The sequence below is a fragment of the Vipera ursinii genome (genome assembly GCF_947247035.1).
Source record: "Vipera ursinii genome assembly, chromosome: 2".
In the NCBI taxonomy this organism is placed as follows: domain Eukaryota; kingdom Metazoa; phylum Chordata; class Lepidosauria; order Squamata; family Viperidae; genus Vipera; species Vipera ursinii.
Window position 1 is genome coordinate 14,054,111 of NC_139513.1, and position 20,642 is coordinate 14,074,752.

Genomic DNA, 20,642 nt, shown 5'->3' on the forward strand with positions numbered 1-20,642 from the left:
GCCTGGAGGGGAGGAGGAGGAGGGGGAGGACGGGGGGAGCTCTGGGCTGGGAGGGAGCGAGGCTGGAGGGGAGGGCGGGGACCCTGCGAGGAGGAAGAGCTGAATGGCGTCTGGAAGGCGGGTGAGGGAGAGCCGAGAGGCGTCCAGGTGGGCTTGGCCGATGGGCTGCCCTGTCCAGGTGGGCTTCCTTTGAGATGGAGCCCCTGAATCTGCCTCTCTTAGGTGCTCAGATTCCCTCTCTGGTGACTGCTGCGCCCCTGTTTCTCTCTGCCCATGTAAGCGAACAACCCTACGTGGATGATGGTATTTTGACTGGGCTTTTTTTTTAAAGGGAAGGACAAAGGTCCACTATCCCCAAGTCCTTTGAAAGGATTAATCACTGTCTAGATTGATCATTTTTAACAGAAAACAGTTCTCTAAATTTAATGGCAAGGGCATTCCCCACACACGCTCCCACATATTGTAGTATGGTTAAAGATAATTTTAAAAAGTTGCTTGGTGTAGATAGCAGGCAAACAAAGAATGAGCATTTAAATGAACATTTTGACCCCATAGCCCTCCACCTTTAAAAAGGACCTTGACTTGGCTGAAAAGCAGTTGTCAGACTCACCCTGGTCTGATCTCTTAGGAAAGAAATACCCTTGACTCGATTGGGTTGAGGCAAAAGGGTTTTTTTTTTTTTACTAAAAAGCTGTCCTCTTGCTCCAGCTCTCCTGTGCTCGATTCTTCCTTCAGCTCCACTCTGGTCATCTTGCTGGCAGCTGCCTTGGCCCCCAGGGATGAATGTCACTCCAATGGGTTTCTCTTCCCAGTCTTCCTTTTTCCTGACCCATTGGAATCTTAGTGTGTTGTCCTTTCCCAGCCATCCGGATAGATCCAGCCCTCCTGGAGGGGGTTTCCCAGGATGCTCTCCCCTAAGCCTCGATCTCTTCCTCGGTCGCTCCCTTGAGACGACATTGTTTGTATGTGTCAGAATCCATTTATATCCCATTCCTAAATCCCTATCTGTATACCCCCGAATCTCACACCCCTCACTGGATTCTGCCATTCCCAAGGAGCAGAAGAGAAGATGTTAATTGGCCATCCCTATCCATTAGATGCAAGGGGAGGAAGTAAATGTCGTAAAGGCATGGAAGATCCCTCTACCCATGGAAGGTTTTGACACCTGAATCTTAATTGATCCGGGACTGTCCAAATGGACTGAAGGGAGGGGGCTTTACTCGGGAACACTTTAAAAGTATCAATCTGCAACACAGTTTCCAGATCCTGTCTAGATTTTCCACTGACATTCATGTTTTAGTAAAAGTTCCTGCTTGGACAATCCTGTCTCCAAGAGTTCTTCTTTCCTAAGACGTGGATTGGGTTGGGTCCTGACATTAGACCAGATCTGCAGTAAGAGTCAACCTGGTAGGAAAAACCTTACCGGGGGACTTTGCAAAAAATACAATGTCTAACGATGAAGCAAGGGACGAGGAAAGCCCCATGGAAAGGGAGTTTTCCCTCCAAACGAAACCCCACCAACGGTCGGAAGCTGAAGCATCATATTCCTCTGGGGAAGAGGTGGAAACACATGACTGCAAACTGCGGTGTTCGATGGGTGTTGGAAGGAAAAGTGAGTGGGAAAAGGCATCGAGGAAAGTGACCCTGAGGCGGGGCAGCCACCAGCCTGAATGGAGGCAAGAGATGGAGAGCTCCCTTCACGTCAGTGAAGAGGAGTGGATCCTAGAGAAAGCTATTGACCTGATGAAGAAAACCCTTAGCTCACTAACAGAGGAGAAAGCTGAGTACCGCAGCCGCAGCAGCGCCTGGGACCACAACTGGAGAGACAGTGGGGGGATCCGGTACCTGCAACACCAGGGCCGCCCGCTGGAACAGGAGCTGCTGCCTCAGTAGTAACCCCCCCCCGAACCACAGACGGGGATCAGGATGAGGGACAATACCGCCCGCTGTGCAGACAACGATCCATTCAAAGACTACCGCCCCTGGAAGCAAAATTCAGGGGAGAGCCACCACGCTTGGGGTTTTTCCTAACCCACGCCCTCAGCTATATGGAAGAATATGGACGGGACATCCCCAGTGACAAAGCCCACATCCGCATCATGCAATCCGCCCTGGACAGACCGGCTGCAGACTGGGTGGTGAACCTGCATGACTCCAACGCCCCAGAACTCAACGACTTCAACCGATTCATGTCATCCTTGAGGTGGTTCGAGGATCCCTTGGCTGATCGTAAGGCCTGGGAGAGAATCAAAATGGTGAGGCAGGGCAGACAACCAGTGGCTGAATATACCCAAGAATCCAGTCTCTTCTTGAAAGCCTCCAGTGATGAAACTCCCACAATGTCAGAACTCACCCCAATCCACATTTTAGGAAAGAAGAACTCTCGGAGACAGGATTGTCCAAGCAGGAACTTTTACTAAAACATAGTTGGTAGTGGATAATCTAAACAGGATCTAGAAACTGTATCACAGATCGATACTTTTAAAGTGTCCCTGAGTAAAACCCCTCCCTTCAGTCCATTTGGTCAGTCTCAGATCAGTTAAGTTTCATGTGTCGAGAACCTCAATGCATTTACAGCGCCGTTATTTCCTCCCCTTCACATTCCAATCGGAGATGCAAACCAGAAAACCACCCCCCTTTCTTGCTTTTGTTCTTCTCAGTTCAAAGGTTCTTCTTCTGGTCTTTGATGATGGCCTCTAGGCAGGCTGAATAGACAACCTTGCGTCTAATGGATAGGGGTGGCCAATTGACATCTTCTCCTCCTTGTGGATGGCAGAATCCAAAAGGGGGGGGGTGAGATTTAGGTTTGCGCAGATAGGAAATTAGGAATGGAATATAAATGGATTCTGACACACAACTTCTGAAGGCAATCTGTTCCATTGGTTGATTGGTCTCACTGTCAGGAAATTTCTTTTATTTCTTTTATTTATTTATTTATTTCTAGGTTGAATCTCTCCTTGATCAGTTTCCATCTGTTATTCCTTGTCTAGCCTTCAGGTGCTTTCTGTGACAGCCCCTCAAATATTGGATGCCTGCTATCATGTCTCCCCTGGTCCTTCTCTTCACTAGACTAGCCATGCCCGGTTCCTGTAACCGTTCTTCATGTGTTTTAACCTCCAGTCCTATAATCATCTTTGTTGCTCTTCTCTGCACTTTTTCTGGAGTCTCAATATTTTTTTTATACTGTGGAGACCAAAAATGACCTCTGTTCACTCCGCCGGGACCTGAAGACCTGGCTCTTCGAGCTCTCTGGCCCAGGCTGAGAATTTTAATTTTAATTTTAATTTTAACTGGGGTTTTATTTGTTCAGGGACGGATATAATTTTTTTAAATTGTTTTTAACTTTTGTATTTTTTGTTTTAATCACCCTGTAAACCGCCCTGAGTCCTTCGGGAAAGGGCGGTATATAAATGTAATAAAATAAAATAAATAAATAAAATTGGTTGCAGTATGCAAAGAAGGATTACAGAGAGTTAAGTGGTAACTGAGAAATCCTCTCTTCTGCCTAGCATCCCCTGCTGGAGGAGAAAATCCAGCTGTTTTTTTACAGCAAGGTCATTTTATTTTATTTTTTTATTTTAATTCCATTTATATCCCGCCCTTCTCCGAAGACTCAGGGCGGCTTTACAAACTTAGCAGTAGCCTTCATTCTATGTATATGCCTGCTTATTAGGGCTTTCACACACACCCCAAGCGGCATTATTACAAAGTCAGCTTAATTGCCCCCAACAATCTGGGTCCTCATTTTACCTACCTCGGAAGGATGGAAGGCTGAGTCAACCTTGAGCCTGGTGGGATGCGAACCCACCATTGCAGTGATCTACTCCCCAAGTGTAGTAGTAAGAAACAGTCACAAGATAAAATTCTTATCTTTAGAATTAATCCATTGGGTGAGCGAAGAGAGACAGGAGCTTGACCAGCAAGGTCAAAGGGAAGACATTTTCTTTCACCCTTTTCTTTTACTTCTTTTCCCATCCACAACCAGAGATCTTGCTTAACTAAATGGCCTACTTTCTTGGCAAGGTCCATGTCACTGCGTTTTTTCTGTTTTGTCCGCTCAGCACATCTCACTTTGTTTTTCTGCCAGCTGCATTGTACTCTTATCATTGTAACCAAGGTGATTGTCACATGTCCAGCCATGTTTTGGTTTCATGTCTGGATCTACTATGATGTGCGCATGTCCAGCCACAAAATTTTACTTCTACTACTTCTCTCCTTCGCTTTGTGCTATCTGGTGAGATAGACATGTAGTCATGAGTCTTTCTTTGTAATTAAAAGTTTTATAGTAGAATATATGCTTCGGGTTTTCTTTATTTTTACCTGATGTTCACCATGCATCAAATGAACCACGGTTCATCGCCCTATGATAGGGAGTTTTTTGATTTTCTCCCTGACAGTCCAAGCCTTACATATTCCATGTTCAGCGCTGGCCTACACTTTCTGTGAAGCCCTTTCCATCTTCTACTGTCAGGTGATCTTTATTCTCAGCTGCAACATCTTCATTTGCAATAATACCTTTATTCAGACAATGCCAAGTATTTCAAAACCGTAGAACCTCTTAATTTAATTGGGAAGAATTAATTGTATTAATTAATTGTAATGTATACATTTTTCTTTTTCTCACATCTTATGAAGCCATTTTATAAAACAACTAAAGTTACACTTTTCTTTGAATCTTATAGATAAAGAGGATGGCAATAAGAGCACCCTGGACAACTGAGAATAACAAGCAGCTTTTAAAAGGAAAGGAAATCAAGCCAGAAATTCAAATATTTTCAATTTCCTTCAGAAAGGCACAAAATTCTACAGTTTACTCAGCAGGCGAGAGAGAAACAAGAGAAAAGCAAGAAGATATTTGAAGCTGGTAAAAGTACACTTCACAAAACCCCACGATACATTTCACAAAAAATCAAGAGAGTTTATTTTTGATTCCGAAAAACCGGGAAATATTTGGAAGTCAGTGGCAAGAAAAGGTCAATTAGACAGGCATGTACAGCATACAGTAAGGCAGGCCTCAACCTGTGCAGAAAAAGCCTGGCTTGAATCAAAGCACCACTAAATAAGGAATCGCCCATATTTTTGACCCCCTCAAGAATATCATTGGTGGAAAAGCTGTACGGATGTGCCAATTGTGGGAAAAACCCAAATGGTACATAACAACTGATTATGCACGAGAAGATCCACACTGTAGAAAAGCCATTGAAATGCTAGAAATGTGACAAAAGGTTTAGTCTGAACAGCTTTCTTGTGGTTCATGGAAAGACACAGACAGGACAGATGCCCTGCAAATGCTCTCACTGCGGTAAATGCCTTAGCAACTAGAGCAACTTGGTGATACGTCAGAGGACTCACACCAAGGAGAAAGTGTATGAGTGTCCAGTTTGAGGAAAAGTTTCATTAGACATTCCCACCTCATGAGTTACCAAATGACTCGAAAAGGAGATAAATTCTTTGAATGTCCGGACTGTGGGAAACGTTTTAGTCGGAATTCCCACTTGGTGATACACCAGAGGATTCACACAGAGGAAAAACCTTTTGAATGTCCTCATTGTGGGAAAGGTTTCAATCACAATTCCACCCTGGTGATACACCTGAGGACTCACACAGGGGAGAAACCCTATGAATGTCCTGATTGTGGGAAAAGTTTCAGTCGGATTTATAACCTGGTGTCACATCAGCGGATTCACACAAGAGAGAAACCCTTTGAATGTCCTGATTGTGGGAAAGGTTTCAGTCACAGTTCCAGCCTGGTGATACACCAGAGGACTCACACAGGGGACAAACCTTTTGAATGTCCTCATTGTGGGAAAGGTTTCATTTCCAATTCCAGCCTGGTGACACACCAGAGGACTCACACAGGGGAGAAACCCTATGAATGTCCTGATTGTCGGAAAGGTTTCACAGACTATTCCACCCTGGTGAGACACAAGAGGACTCACACAGGGGAGAAACCCTATAAATGTCCTGATTGTGGGAAAAGTTACAGTGACTATTCCAGCCTGGTGAAACACCAGAGGATTCACACAGAACAGAAACCTTTTGAATGTCCTCATTGTGGGAAATATTTCAGTCACAATTCCAGCCTGGTGAACCACCAGAGGACTCACACAGAAAAGAAATCATATGAGTGTCCAGATTGTAGGAAAAGTTTCATTAGAAAAATCCAGCTCACGAATCACCAGAAAATGCACACAGGAGAGAAACCATTTGAATGTCTTGATTGTGGGAAAGGTTTCAGTCAGAATTCCCTCCTGGTGAGACACCAGAGGACTCACACAGGAGAGAAACCCTTTGAATGTGCTCTCTGTGGGAAAAGTTTCAGTCACAGTTCCAGCCTAGTCATACACCAGAGGTCTCACACAGGAGAGAAGCCGTATAAGTGTCCAGATTGTGGCAAAAATTTCATTGACAATTCCCACCTCATGAGACACTTGAGGACTCACACAGGAGTGAAACCCTTTGAATGTCCTGATTGTGGGAAAAGTTTCAGTCAGAATTATGAACTAGTGATACACCAGAGGATTCACACAGGAGAGAAACCATATGAGTGTCCAGTTTGTGGGAAAGGTTTTAATTACCGTTCTATACTGGTGAAACACCAGAGGATTCACACACAGAAACCATTTCAGTGTCCTGATTGTCGGAAATATTTCAAGGAAAATTGCTACCTGGTGAACCACCAGAGGACGCACATGGGAGGGAAACCGTATGAGTGTCCAGAATGTGGTAAAAGTTTCAGTCGGAATTCCAGTCTGGTGATACACCAGAGGACTCACACAGGAGAGAAACCCTTTAAATGTCCCGAGTGTGGGAAAAGTTTCAATCACATTTCTAAACTGCTGACACACCAGAGAACTCACACAGGAGAGAAACCCTTTGAATGTCCTGATTGTGGGAAAAGTTTCAGTCACAATTATGAACTAGTGATACACCAGAGGATTCACACGGGAGAGAAACTATTTGAGTGTCCAGTTTGTGGGAAAAGTTTCAGTCGGAATTCCAATCTGGTGAAACACCAGAGGATTCACACAGGAGAGAAACCATATGAGTGTCCAGTTTGTGGGAAAAGTTTCAGTCAGAATTCCAATCTGGTGATACACCAGAGGACTCACACAGGAGAGAAACCCTTTGAATGTCCTGATTGTGGGAAAAGTTTCAGTCACAATTATCAACTCGTGTTACATCAGAGGATTCACACGGGAGAGGAACCCTTTAAATGTCCTTTTTGTGAGAAAGGTTTCAGTCATACTTACAACCTGTTGATGCACCAGAGGATTCACATGGGCGGACACCTGTCAAATATCCAATCTGTGGAAGATATTTCAAGTTGAAAGCACCCCTTATTGAACGCAAGAAATCTGACATGAGGCAAAAGTTGATGCATTTAAAGAAGGTTTGATTTTCATTTCGGATTTCCCATTGAGAGTGTAGGTGAGAAATTGACTATTTTAATTCTGGTTTAATCCTTTTTAGTCCACATCTCAGGTTTAGACCAGTTGGCGGAGAGAAATAAGTGGAAATTATTATTTTGATAAAGACTAGTTTTTTTATTTTTGGTTATCAGCAGAAATTGCTGGATATTTCCTTTTGCAGAAGTTGTGTAATTTGTGAAAAAGGCTTTTGGGTGGTATTTTTTGTATATTGATTATGGAACTCCCGGTTATGGAGTTTCATTCTTCTACCTTGGTGTCCTCCAGATTTTGAGGTCCAGAATTCCCCAGCCAACATACAAATAGTCCTCGAGATAACAATTGTTATCTCAATTACGGTTGCATCTTGCTATGGTGGTTAAGCAAGACTACCTTGATGAACTATCCCACCTCCTATCCCTGATGAAGCCGTTAATCAAATTGCAAGCCCTCTATACCTTTTGAACCTCAAGTTTGTGAAGAAGAGCAGGACATGCATCCGTGGGCTATGTTAGTATGCCATGAAAGCACAGACCCAGATTTGCCTTCCAAAGACCTCCTTACCCTTTTAGTTCCCTCCAGGCCTTTCCCTTCCCCACAGGATCCCCACAATCTTTTTCCCACTTCCATTGGATCCCTTCAATCCTTAATCTTGACTCTCACCACACCACACCTCACAGCCTCCTCCTCCATAACTTTTGAAGATCTCTGAACCTCAAGTTGGTGAAGGAAGGCAGGTGCCATATGGTGGACTTGTGGAAGCAGCTGCTATTTTGCCACGCCTGCCTCTGGGCCAAATTGGTGGCTGCATCTTGGTCACTGTCGCCTGGGAGTGTGACCGACCGTTCAGTTCTGCTACCTTAACCCTTTGTAGACTGTGTTAAGAGATTGTGGGCGCAGTGAAAATGATGGCTGCCTCCAGGAGGTTTCCAAAAAGGCAGACTATGTATCCCTGGGGCACCAGATAAGTGGACAAGTACCACTTGCGCCATTATTGTGCTGCAACTGCCCAAAAAAGCCAATGCAGTCCTAGATTGCAGCAGCAGAGGAATAGTGTCAAGACAACAGGAAGAGATAGAATTGCTTCACACACTGTTGGTGACGTCACTTCAAATACTGTATCCAGTTTTGGTCACCACGATACCGAAAAGTTTTTGAAACCCTGGAAATTATGCAGAGAAGAGCGGTGAAGATGATAAAGGGTCTGGACACTAAATCATATGGTGATCAGTTGTGGGAGCTAGGTATATCTAGGCTATCAAAGGGCATCATACTTGAGGGAGACGATCGCTGTCTTCCAGTTCTTGAGGGGCTGTCACCAAGAAGAGGGGATTTACTTACTCTCTAAGGTACCTGAGGGCAGGACAAGAGGTTTATTAAAATGAGATCCAACTTAGAAGTAAAGAGAAATTTTCCATCACTGAGAGCAATTAATCAATGGAATAGCTTGCCTCCAGAGATTGTGGCTGTCTCGGAGTCCTAGTGGACAATCACTTAAATATGAGCCAGCAGTGTGCTGCAGCTGCCAAAAAAGCCAACACTTTGCAACTTCTGAAGATAAGCTATTTCACTTGTTAACTGTTCTCACTCTTAGGATGTTTGTCTTTAGTTCTGGGTTGCTTCTTTACTTCATTAGTTTCCTTCCATTGTTTTTTATCTCACCTTCTGGTGCTTTGGAAAATAGGTTGGTCCCCTCGTTTTTGTGGCAGCCCCTCAAATTTTGGGAACACGGCTATCATATCACCCCTGGTTCTTCTTTTCACTAGACTAGCCATGCCCAAATCCTCCAACCGTTCTTCATTTGCTTTAGTCACCAGGCCTTTAATCATGTTTGCTGTTCTACTCTGCCCTCTTTTCAAAGTCTCATGATTTTGTGCCTACGATGGAAGAAAATGAAATTTGACTTTTCCTGATTAGATCAGGGGTCCCCAACCCAGGCGTGATTGGCTGCCCAGGGCACGCACTCATCCCCACTCATGCGAGCACTGCCGCCCTGGCAAAATTGGGGCGGGGCCTGGGCAAAATGGTTGGGCGCACAGCAAACCGGATGGCACTAGCGCCTGTACGGCAAAAATGGGGCGGTCCTAGCGAGTGTCAACTGGGTGGTAGCACCGCCCCGTTTGCGTCGCAGGTGCTCGTGGCCCCTTTTATGTGCGTGCACGCACGCGCATAAAACTCTTCCCCCTCTTTCCCTCCAGTCCGCCAACCAAGAATAGTTGGATTAAGTAGGTTAAGTAAGAAATGACTGGAATAATGGACTGTGTAAAAGTAAAGTTGAAGTTGTAACCTTATTATATTTTACTATGCTAAAAAGAGTCAGAAGTCAACATTTTTCTCCTCGCTCTATGCCATTTTCCTTCTTCCCTTTTTCCTACCTTTAGTTTCCCACTATTTTCTTTGTATTTTGTATTTTGAATAATAAAAATAATAAAAAATTGAGCAAAAAACCCACTGAACCCTGCAGAGATTCACTTCGCAACTTTGGCAAGGAAGGTCATAAAATGAAACAAACGGGTGCACATTTATAATGGTTTCAGCATCCCACACTCACGATCCCCATTTGTTACTATCCAACTAGCTTCTGACAAGAAACGTAAGTGGGGAATGCCGGCAGGAATCTGCAAGTCACGATCATGCTTTGCTTAACAACTACAGAGGAAGGGATGTAAGTTGACACTGTCATGTGATGCTTAACATGCTTAATGACTGGCTGCTTAGTGACGGGGATGCCAGTCCTATGCCCTGAGGCCTCCAGGGCAGAGAGTAAAGAAAATAGCCTTAGGGCAGAGGTCCTCAACGTTTTGGGCACCAGAGACCGGTTGTGTGGAGAAAAGTTTTTTCACGCACCAGAGAGAGTGTGGTTTTGTGTGCTGCCTGCATCCCACAGATGGCTTCAGCTAAGATATGCTGAAGCTCACAAAAATTGAATTACGGGATCACTGGAAAAGAGTATTATGCAATGATGAATCCAAGTCTGAAATTTTTGGATCCAATTGTCAACAATATGTGACATACAGGAACCAATTCCGTTGCATACTTGGGAGGTAATCTGGGTCAGAAATGTTAAATTTACTCAGGCTCAAAATTTAAGAGAAATTTTTTATAAAATGTTTTAGAGATGGCATTTGGATCCCAAAAAGTTGTCTAACATGTACCCTAACCTACAGCCTAAATGCTGGAGATGTGGTAGTTTAGATGCTACTTATTTTCATATGTGGTGGACTTGTAGAAATATAAAAGCTTTTTGGATTAAAATTTGGTGGAACATTCAAAAGATTTTTAAGAGAAAGATAAAGTTTTCTCCACAATTGTTTTTATTGGGTATTGTTGTAGATTGTGATACTAAAGAAATTAATTTGATGTTGAAATTGATAACAGTGGGCCTTCTCAGGGTGCCGCCGGTAAAAGAATGCCGCTGGATAACACCCAGGGGGAGGGCCTTCTCTGTGGGGGCGCCTGCCCTTTGGAACCAGCTGCCCGTGGAGCTTAGGACTGCCCCCGACCTTCGTCCTTCGATCATTTCGCCGAGACCTGAAGACCTGGCTCTTCAAGCTTTCCGGCCCAGGCTGAGTTTTAATTGGGGTTTTAACTGGGGTTTTATATTTTTTCAGGGATTTAGTTTAATCTTTTTTAATTGCTCTTAATTTTTGTATTGATGTTTTATATACCCTGTAAGCCGCCCTGAGTCCTACGGGAAAGGGCGGTATATAAATTCAATAAAATTCAAATTCAAATTCAAACAGCACCACGGTTACTGGTGGGACAATATTGGAAGAAGGATGGTTTGCCTACTATAGAAGAATGGGTACTTAAGGTATCGAATCTTGCAGAAATGTCTAAGATTTCTGCTTATTTGAAGGATCATTCGCAAGAAAGATATATTTCAGTTTGGAGGAGATGGATAGATTATATTCAGAATAAATATGGGACTAAAAAGTTCCATTTAGCTTATGAGTAGATTTTAGATTATTATTAATTTTAGTATTAGTATTGATTATATTTTTGTTTATTATGTTTTTAATAATTTGAATGTATCTATGTTAAAGGGGAGCTAAAGCACATTATGAATTTGGTTAATTTTATAATGGAGTATGATTATTATATTTATAACCCTGTATTCAGCTCTGGGAAGTGGGGGGGAAGGGTGGTGGTTTGGGGCGGGTGGGTTTTGGGGATATGTATTGTAAAAAATTTTTTTGTAAAACTCTTTAATAAAAAAACCAATATCTGAGAAGAGATGGAGAAATGAACATTTGCAGCCTTCAGGGAAACCTGGTGGATCATCTGTCCTGGTTTGGGGCTGCATTTTTGCCAGTCATGTCGCTCCCTCCCCGCAGAGGCTTCCACGAAGGGGTTAAAGGCAGAGAGCTTTTCTCTGGCGCCTAGAGAGGCCGGAAACGGGAACAAGGCTGCAGGAGTGCATTTTCCGGCCCCTCCCGCCCCTTTTCCTGCTCTCCCAGCCTTTCTTACGGCAGCGCTGCGGAGGTTCCCCTCGCGGGGAGGGTCGCTGAAAGGGCGCCAGGTGGGCGAGGAGGCTCCGAGAGGGGGAGGGCAATCAGGAGGGGGGGATCCCCGGGGGGGGGGAAGGGGAGGGAGGGAGGGAGGGAGAGCCAGGTGGGTTTCCCCCAGTTGCGCCCCCTCCCCTTCCGAGTCTCCGCCTTTCCTCGCGGGCTTTTCTGCTCCGTGGGAAGCGCTGCGCCTTCGCTTCTCCTCCTCCTGGGTTGCGGCTTCCGCGAACGGCTCTCCGATCCCCTCCAGGTCCTTCCCCCGAGCCCCCCTCCTGCCCCGCAGCCCCCCCTCTTGGCGCAGCCCGGCTCCCCGCCTGGGGGCTCCCGGGGATTCCCGGAAGGTTGGGCACCCCCGTTCCCACGTTCCCCTCTCGCTGCTGGGGAGGGTCAGCCTGCCAGTGCCTGGAGGGGAGGAGGAGGAGGGGGAGGACGGGGGGAGCTCTGGGCTGGGAGGGAGCGAGGCTGGAGGGGAGGGCGGGGACCCTGCGAGGAGGAAGAGCTGAATGGCGTCTGGAAGGCGGGTGAGGGAGAGCCGAGAGGCGTCCAGGTGGGCTTGGCCAATGGGCTGCCCTGTCCAGGTGGGCTTCCTTTGAGATGGAGCCCCTGAATCTGCCTCTCTTACGTGCTCGGATTCCCTCTTTGGTGACTGCTGCGTCCCTGTTTCTCTCTCTGCCCACGTATGTGAACAGCCTTGCATGGATGATGGTATTTTGACTGGGCTTTTTCTTAAAGGGGAGGGCAGAGGTCCATTATCCCCAAGTGCTGTGAAACGATTAATCACTGTCTAGACCAGGGGTAGGCAACCTCCGCTCTTTTATGACTCATGGACTTCAACTCCCAGAATTCCTGAGCCGAAGTCCATGAGTCATAAAAGAGCTGAGGTTGCCTACCCCTGGTCTAGACTGATTATTTTTAACAGAAAACAGTTCTCTAAATTTAATGGCAAGGACATTCCCCACACATGTTCCCACGTATTGTAGTACGGTTAAGGATAATTTTAAAAAGTTGCTTGGTGTAGATAACAGGCCAACAAAGAATGAGAATTTAAATGAACATTTGGACCCCATAGCCCTCCACCTTTAAAAAGGACCTTGACCTTGGCTGAAAAGCAGTTGTCAGACTCACACCGATCTGATCTCTTAGGAAAGAAATACTCTTGACTCAATTGGGTTGAAGCAAAAGGGTTTTTGTTTTTTTACTAAAAAGCTGTCCTCTCCTGTGCTCGATTCTTCCTTCAGCTCCACTTGCGTCTTCTTGCTGGCAGCTGCCTCGGCCCCCAGGGATGAATGTCACTCCAATGGGTTTCTCTTCCCAGTCTTCCTTTTTCCTGACCCGTCGGAATCTTAGTGGCTTTCCTTTCCCAGCCATCCGGATAGATCCAGCCCTCCTGGAGGGGCTTTCCAGGATGCTCTCCCCTAAGCCTCGATCTCTTCCTTAGTTGCTCCCTTGAGATGACATTGTTTGTATGGTTACTATGGTAGAGACGGCTTCCTCTCCAGGTTGACCACCACTGCAGACCTGGCTTAATGTCAAATCTGCTCCAATCCGATCCTTCGATTCCATTTGATTAAAGCAACGATCTCTTTTGCTAGTGTTGTTTGCCATAAATTCAAGCCAGCTCTGAAATCACCGCGCTTGCTGGATGCAAAATAAGGGGTAGGTTTGCCCCCAGCCCATCTCTTCCCCCCCCCCATGACTAGCCCATTTCCAGCCAACTGGAACTCTCCAAGATGTTTTGAGACCTCTGAGATGTTTGGGGGTAATACATATATTTCTTAGGGTGCCTGGGCAGCATGGAATAGAATAGAATAACAGAATTGGAAGGGACCTTACCACCACCACCACTACCCCGCGCTTCTTACTTTTGTTCTGCTCAGTTCAAAGGTTCTTCCTCTGGTCTTTGATGATGGCCTCTAGGCAGGCTGAATAGACAACCTTGCGTCTAATGGATAGGGGTAGCCAATTGACATCATCTCTCCTCCTCCTTGTGAATGGCAGAATCCAATAAGGGGGGGGGGTGAGATTTAGAATTGCACAGATAGCAAATTAGGAATGGAATATAAATGGAATATAAATGGATTCTGACACACAACTTCCAAAGCAGGGGTGTCAAAGTCAACTTCATTGAGGGCCACATCAGCATTGTGGTTGTCCTCGGGAGGGGGGCCCTGGGTGGGTGTGGCTAGGATGGGTGTGGCCTACTGGGTGGGTGTGGCTAGGATCGGTGTGGCCTACTGGGTGGGCGTGGCCAGCTCTATATCACTTGCTTCAAGGGTTCCTGGGTAGGACTGGGGTAGATCTGAAGTTCTCCGGCAGAGGAGGACGGGACCAAGGCAAGTGCCGGGACATTGTCCCTCCCTCCCTCCCTCCCATCCTCTGTTCTTTCCTTCCTCCCTCCCACCCTACATTCCTTCCTTCCTCTGTTCCTTCCTTCTTCCCTCCCACTCTCCATTTCTTCCTCCCTGTTCCTTCCTTCCTCTCTCTCTTTTTCCCTCCCTCCCTCCCACCCTCCCTTCCTTTCTTTGCCTTCTCATCTCGAGGTACGAAGGCAAAAAGTCTTCTTATTCTCTCTCCAAAGAATAAAGTTCTTACCTCACTCTCCCTCCTTCTGGCTTGTCTCTCCAGAAAAGAGAAACTAAAATCTTCCCCCAGTCAATCTCCTCTTCCCCTTTAAAAATCCCTCCCCAAGAGCCCCGCCCTGCCCCCAGCCACTGTGGAAGCCTCTGGAGCTCCCGACCTCTCTGCTGAATCCTCAGAGCTCTGGCAAAGCCTCTCAGCCAGCGCTGATCCCCCCCAATTCCCCTCTCCGCTACACTTCCTTCCTTCCTTCTCTCCTCATCTTTCCTTCCTGCACGCTCAGGAAGGGGTGATGGGAGGGGGAGAGATTGCCAGCGCTGCCATCTTGCTGCCGGTCTTGCTATCCCGCGTGGGGTGTGTGTGTTTGTCCCAGTGAAAGGAAAGCCTCATGGCTGCAAGGCTGGAAGTGCCGGTGGGTGTGGGGGTTGGTGTTGATTTACAACCGGGTTCTGTCCGTCAAAGCCAGAATGCACTCAGCCTAAGATCCACTGGAATCAGCAAGGAGCTACCTTGCCACCTCTGCCCCACCCCGAGTGTGCACACAGCAGACGGCCAGCGCTGGCATCCTGGGTGAAGTCAGCATGCGTGACAAGACAGCCAGCAGGGACACTGGACTCTGCTTACGTGCGCACGCAGGGGTCAGGGCAGGGCTGTCCCGTGGATTTAACACGGAGCGCGTTTTGGCTTTGATGGATACAATCAGGTTGTAGATCAGCGCCCGGTTAGCCTGGGCTGGGCCGGGCCGAGGTGCAGCGGGCCAGTCCTTCGCTTTTTTCAGAGCAGGTGCCCGGGCCGGATGGAACCACATGTCAGGCCACATCCAGCCCGTTGGCCTTGTCTGTTCAAAAGGCAATCTGTTCCATTGGTGGATTGTTCTCACTGTCAGAAAATTTCTCCTTATTTCTAGGATGAATCTCTCCTTGATCAGTTTCCATCTGTTATGCCTTGTCTGGCCTTCAGGTGCTTTCTATGACAGCCCCTCAAATATTGGATGCCTGCTATCATGTCTCCCCTGGTCCTTCTCTTCACTAGACTAGCCATGCCCAGTTCCTGTAACCGTTCTTCATGTGTTTTAACCTCCAGTCCTCTAATCATCTTTGTTGCTCTTCTCTGCACTTTTTCTGGAGTCTCACCCTTTTTTTTATACTGTGGAGGCCAAAATTAGTTGCAGTACGCAAAGAAGGATTACAGAGAGATAAGTGGTAACTGAGAAATGCACTCTTCTGCCTAGCATCCCCTGCTGGAGGAGAAAATCCAGCTGTTTTTTTACAGCAAGGTCACGCATTGATCTACTCCCCAAATGTAGTAGTAAGAAACAGTCACAAGATAAAATTCTTATCTTTAGAATTAATCCATTGGGTGAGCGAAGAGAGACAGGAGCTTGACCAGCAAGGTCAAAGGGAAGACATTTTTTTTTCTTTCACCCTTTTCTTTTACTTCTTTTCCCATCCACACCCAGAGATCTTGCTTAACAAAATGGGCTACTTTCTTGGCAAGGTCCAAGCCTTTCATCTTCCATGTTCTGCACTCGCCTAGCACCTTCTGTGAAACCCTTTCCATCTTCTACTGTCAGGTGATCTTTATTCTAAGCTGCAACATCTTCCTTTGGAATAATACCTATATTCAGACAATGCCAACTATTTCAAAACCGTACAACCTCTTAATTGAATTGGGAAGAATTAATTGTGTTAATTGTAATGTATACTTTTTTCTTTTTCTCACATCTTCTGAAGCCATTTTATAAACAACTAAAGTTACACTATTCTTTGAATCTTATAGATAAAGAGGATACCAATAAGAGCACCCTGGACAACTGAGAATAACAAGCAGCTTTTTAAAGGAAAGGAAATCAAACCAGAAATTCAAATATTTTCAATTTCCTTCAGAAAGCCACAAAATTCTTCACTTTCCTCGGCAGGTGAGAGAGAAACAAGAGAAAACCAAGAAGATATTTGAAGCTGGTAAAAGTACACTTCACAAAATCCCACGATACATTACACAAAAAATCAAGAGAGTATATTTTTGATTCCAAAAAAGAGGGAAATATCTGGAAGTCAGTGGCAAGAAAAGGTCAATTAGACAGGCATGTACAGCATACAGTAAGGCAGGCCTCAACCTGTGCAGAAAAAGCCTGGCTTGAATCAAAGCACCACTAAATAAGGAATCGTCCATATTTTTGACCCCCTCAAGAATATGATTGGTGGAAAAGCTGTACGGATGTGCCAATTGTGGGAAAAACCCTAATGGTACATAACAACTGATTATGCATGAGAAGATCCACACTGTAGAAAAGCCATTGAAATGCTAGAAATGTGACAAAAGGTTTAGTCTGAACAGCTTTCTTGTGGTTCATGGAAAGACACAGACAGGACAGATGCCCTGCAAATGCTCTCACTGCGGTAAATGCCTTAGCAACTAGAGCAACTTGGTGATACGTCAGAGGACTCACACCAAGGAGAAAGTGTATGAGTGTCCAGTTTGAGGAAAAGTTTCATTAGACATTCCCACCTCATGAGTCACCAAATGACTCGAAAACGAGATAAATTCTTTGAATGTCTGCACTGTGGGAAACGTTTCAGTCGGAATTCCCACTTGGTGATACACCTGAGGAGTCACACAGGAGAGAAACCCTTTGAATGTCCTGATTGTGGGAAAGGTTTCCGTCACAGTTCCAGCCTGGTGATACACCAGAGGACTCACACAGGAGAGAAACCATTTAAATGTCCCGAGTGTGGGAAAAGTTTCATTCAGTTTTCTAACTTGAAGACACACCGGAGGATTCACACAGGAGAGAATCCCTTTGAATGTCCTGATTGTGGGAAAGGTTTCAATCACAGTTCCAGCCTGGTGATACACCAGAGGACTCACACGGGAGAGAAACCATTTAAATGTCCCAAGTGCGGGGAAAGTTTCAGTCAGATTACTAACCTGGTGTCACACCAGAGGATTCACACAGGAGAGAAACCCTTTGAATGTCCTGATTGTGGGAAAAGTTTCAGTCGCAATTCCAGCCTGGTGATACACCAGAGGACTCACACAGGAGAGAAACCTTTTGAATGTCCTGATTGTGGGAAAGTTTATAGACACAATTCCAGCCTGGTGAAACATCAGAGGACTCACACAGGGGAGAAACCCTATGAATGTCCCGATTGTGGGAAAGGTTTCATTGACCATTCCAGCCTGGTGAAACACCAGAGGATTCACACAGGACAGAAACCCTTTGAATGTCCTGATTGTGGGAAAGGTTTCAGTCACAATTGCAGCCTGGTGATACACCAGAGGACTCACACAGGAGAGAAACCTTTTGAATGTCCTGATTGTGGGAAAGGTTATAGACACAATTCCAGCCTGGTGAAACATCAGAGGACTCACACAGGGGAGAAACCCTATGAATGTCCTGATTGTGGGAAAGGTTTCACTGACCATTCCAGCCTGGTGAAACACCAGAGGATTCATACAGGAGAGAAACCCTTTGAATGTCCTGATTGTGGGAAAGGTTTCAGTCACAATTACAGCCTGGTGATACACCAGAGGACTCACACAGGAGACAAACCTTTTGAATGTCCTCATTGTGGGAAAGGTTTTAGACACAATTCCAGCCTGGTGAAACATCAGAGGTCTCACACAGGGGAGAAACCCTATGAAGGTCCTGATTGTGGGAAAGGTTTCATTGACCATTCCAACCTGGTGAAACACCAGAGGACTCACAGAGAAAAGAAATCATATGACTGTCCAGATTGTGGGAAAAGTTTCATTAGAAAATTCCAGCTCACGAGTCACCAAACGACTCACGCAGGAGAGAAACCATTTGAATGTCTTGATTGTGGGAAAAGTTTTAGTAGAAAATTCCAGCTCACAAGTCACCAGAAAATACACACAGGAGAGAGACCCTTTGAATGTGCTCTCTGTGGGAAATGTTTCAATGAGAATACCAGCCTGGTGATACACCAGAGGACTCACACAGGAGAGAAGCCGTATGAGTGTCCAGATTGTGGCAAAAGTTTCGCTGACAATTCCAACCTGGTGAAACATCAGAAGACTCACACAGGAGAGAAACCCTTTGAATGTCCTGATTGCGGGAAAAGTTTCAGTCAGAATTATGAACTAGTGATACACCAGAGGATTCACACAGGAGAGAGACCATATGAGTGTCCAGTTTGTGGGAAAAGTTTCAATTACCGTTCTAGTCTGGTGAGACACCAAAGGATTCACACAGAGAAACCATTTGAATGTCCTGATTGTGGGAAAAATTTCAAGGAAAATTCCTACCTGGTGAACCACCAGAGGACGCACATGGGAGGGAAACCGTATGAGTGTCCAGAATGTGGTAAAAGTTTCAGTCGGAATTCCAGTCTGGTGATACACCAGAGGACTCACACAGGAGAGAAACCCTTTAAATGTCCTTTTTGTGGGAAAAGTTTCAGTCATACGTACAACCTGTTGATGCACCAGAGGATTCACATGTGTGGACACCTGTCAAATATCCAATCTGTGGAATGTACTTGAAGCGTAAATCACCTCTTATTGAATACAAGAAATTTGACATGAGGCAAAAGTTGATGAATTTAAAGAAGGTTTGATTTTCATTTCTGATCTACCTTAACACTTTGTAGACTGTGTTAAGAGATTGTGGTTGCGCTGAAAATGACGGCTGCCTCCAGGAGGTCTCCAAAAAGGCAGACTATGTATCCCTGGGGCACCAGATAAGTGGACAAGTACCACTTGCACCATTATTGTGCTGCAACTGCCCAAAAAAGCCAATGCAGTCCTAGGTTGCATCAACAGAGGAATAGTGTCAAGACAATAGGAAGAGATAGAATTGCTTCATACAGTGCTGGTGACACCACACTTAGAATACTGTGTCCAGTTTTGGTCACTACGATAGAAAAAGTTGTTCAAACCCTGGAAATTGTGCAGAGAAGAGCGGTAAAGATGATAAAGGGTCTGGACACTAAATCATATGGTGATCAGTTGTGGGAGATTAGTTTATCTAGGCTGTCAAAGGGCATCATACTTGAGGGAGATGATAGCTGTCTTCCAGTACGTGAGGGGCTGTCACCAAGAACAGGGGATTGACTTACTCTCTATGGCACCTGAGGGCAGGATAAGTAGTAATGGGTGAAGGCTTAGGACAAGAAGTAACGAGTGGAAGCTTATTAAAATGAGATCTAATGTGGAAGTAAGGAGAAATTTTCTGTCAGTGATGGCAATTAATCAATAGAATAGCTTGCCTCCAGAGATCGTGGCTGTCCCATTACTGGTGGTTTTCAGAAATAGGCTGGACCATCTTTTGAGTGGAATGGTATAAGGCTCCTGCCTTGAGCTACGTGTTGGACTAGAAGACCCCCCTCCCCCAGCTTCCCTTCCAAGCCTATTATGCTATGTTTCCATGAATTCGGAGACAGTTTATAAAACAGGTGCAAAACAATCCCATAAACTTGCTTCTCATAAAGGGGTTTATTTTTTAAAAAAATATTTCATCTAGAAAGTGAATATAAATACAAACTCCACAAAAAATTTTTTTTTTACAAAATAAAACAAGGATAGACAAAGCCTTTTAAAATAAAAAGTTTTGTTTTAGATCCGGTATTCTTCAATATCTTCACAAATGACTTAGATGAGGGAATAGAAGGGGAACTCATAAAATTGGCACATAACACTGAGCTGGCAGGAATATCCAACACTGTCTTCTAGGGTTAGGGTTAATCTTGACAGACCTGAAAAGTGGACCCTATCCAGCAAGATGAAAATTAATGTGGAGAAAAGCAAGGTTTTACACCTAGACAGGAAAAACCAAAGGTAGAAGTGCAGATTAGGCAAAACCTGCTGTGAGAGGCATCTTTGAGTCCAAGTGGACAACCACTTAAATATGACACAGCAGTGTGTGGCGGCAGCCAAAAAAACATACAATCGCAGGTTTTATAAACAGGCATAGTGAGGCAGGCCATAAAGAAAGATACAAAGAATACATATGAATGCTGTATGTCATAAATGTGAGGTAGGACACAAAAGTGAGGCATGAAGAAAAACGCGTGTATTAGTTAGAAGAAGAACAAGGAAATGGAAAATGTCAAACCACGAGTTCACCTGTGGTTTGTAAGTAAGCTAGCACACAGTTCAGTTGCAGCTAACCACATATGTCTCGCTT

The 20,642-nt window shown here is 45.3% G+C and overlaps 2 protein-coding genes across 5 annotated transcripts in view; both read left to right on the plus strand.

Moving 5' to 3' along the window:
- The window catches only part of LOC310636861 (uncharacterized protein), a 422,701-nt gene extending 411,174 nt beyond the window's left edge, over positions 1 to 11,527 (plus strand). For 3 of the 4 annotated variants that reach the window (XM_083356975.1, XM_083356974.1, XM_083356972.1), the window contains exon 2: positions 4,683 to 11,527. In XM_083356975.1, coding sequence (XP_083213101.1) covers positions 5,415 to 7,331 — 1,917 coding nt within the window. In that variant the 5' untranslated portion in view covers positions 4,683 to 5,414 and the 3' untranslated portion in view covers positions 7,332 to 11,527. Of the gene's footprint in view, positions 1 to 72; positions 276 to 4,682 lie in introns of those variants that run through there. The other variant, XM_083356973.1, reaches the window with a different exon arrangement.
- Positions 11,528 to 11,849: 322 nt separating this feature from the next.
- LOC310636859 (uncharacterized protein) lies at positions 11,850 to 20,491 on the plus strand. The gene is made up of 2 exons (XM_083356970.1): positions 11,850 to 11,931; positions 16,274 to 20,491. The coding sequence occupies exon 2, from the start codon at positions 17,006 to 17,008 to the stop codon at positions 18,998 to 19,000; it is 1,995 nt and encodes a 664-aa protein (XP_083213096.1). The 5' UTR covers positions 11,850 to 11,931; positions 16,274 to 17,005; the 3' UTR covers positions 19,001 to 20,491.
- Positions 20,492 to 20,642: the final 151 nt, after the last annotated feature.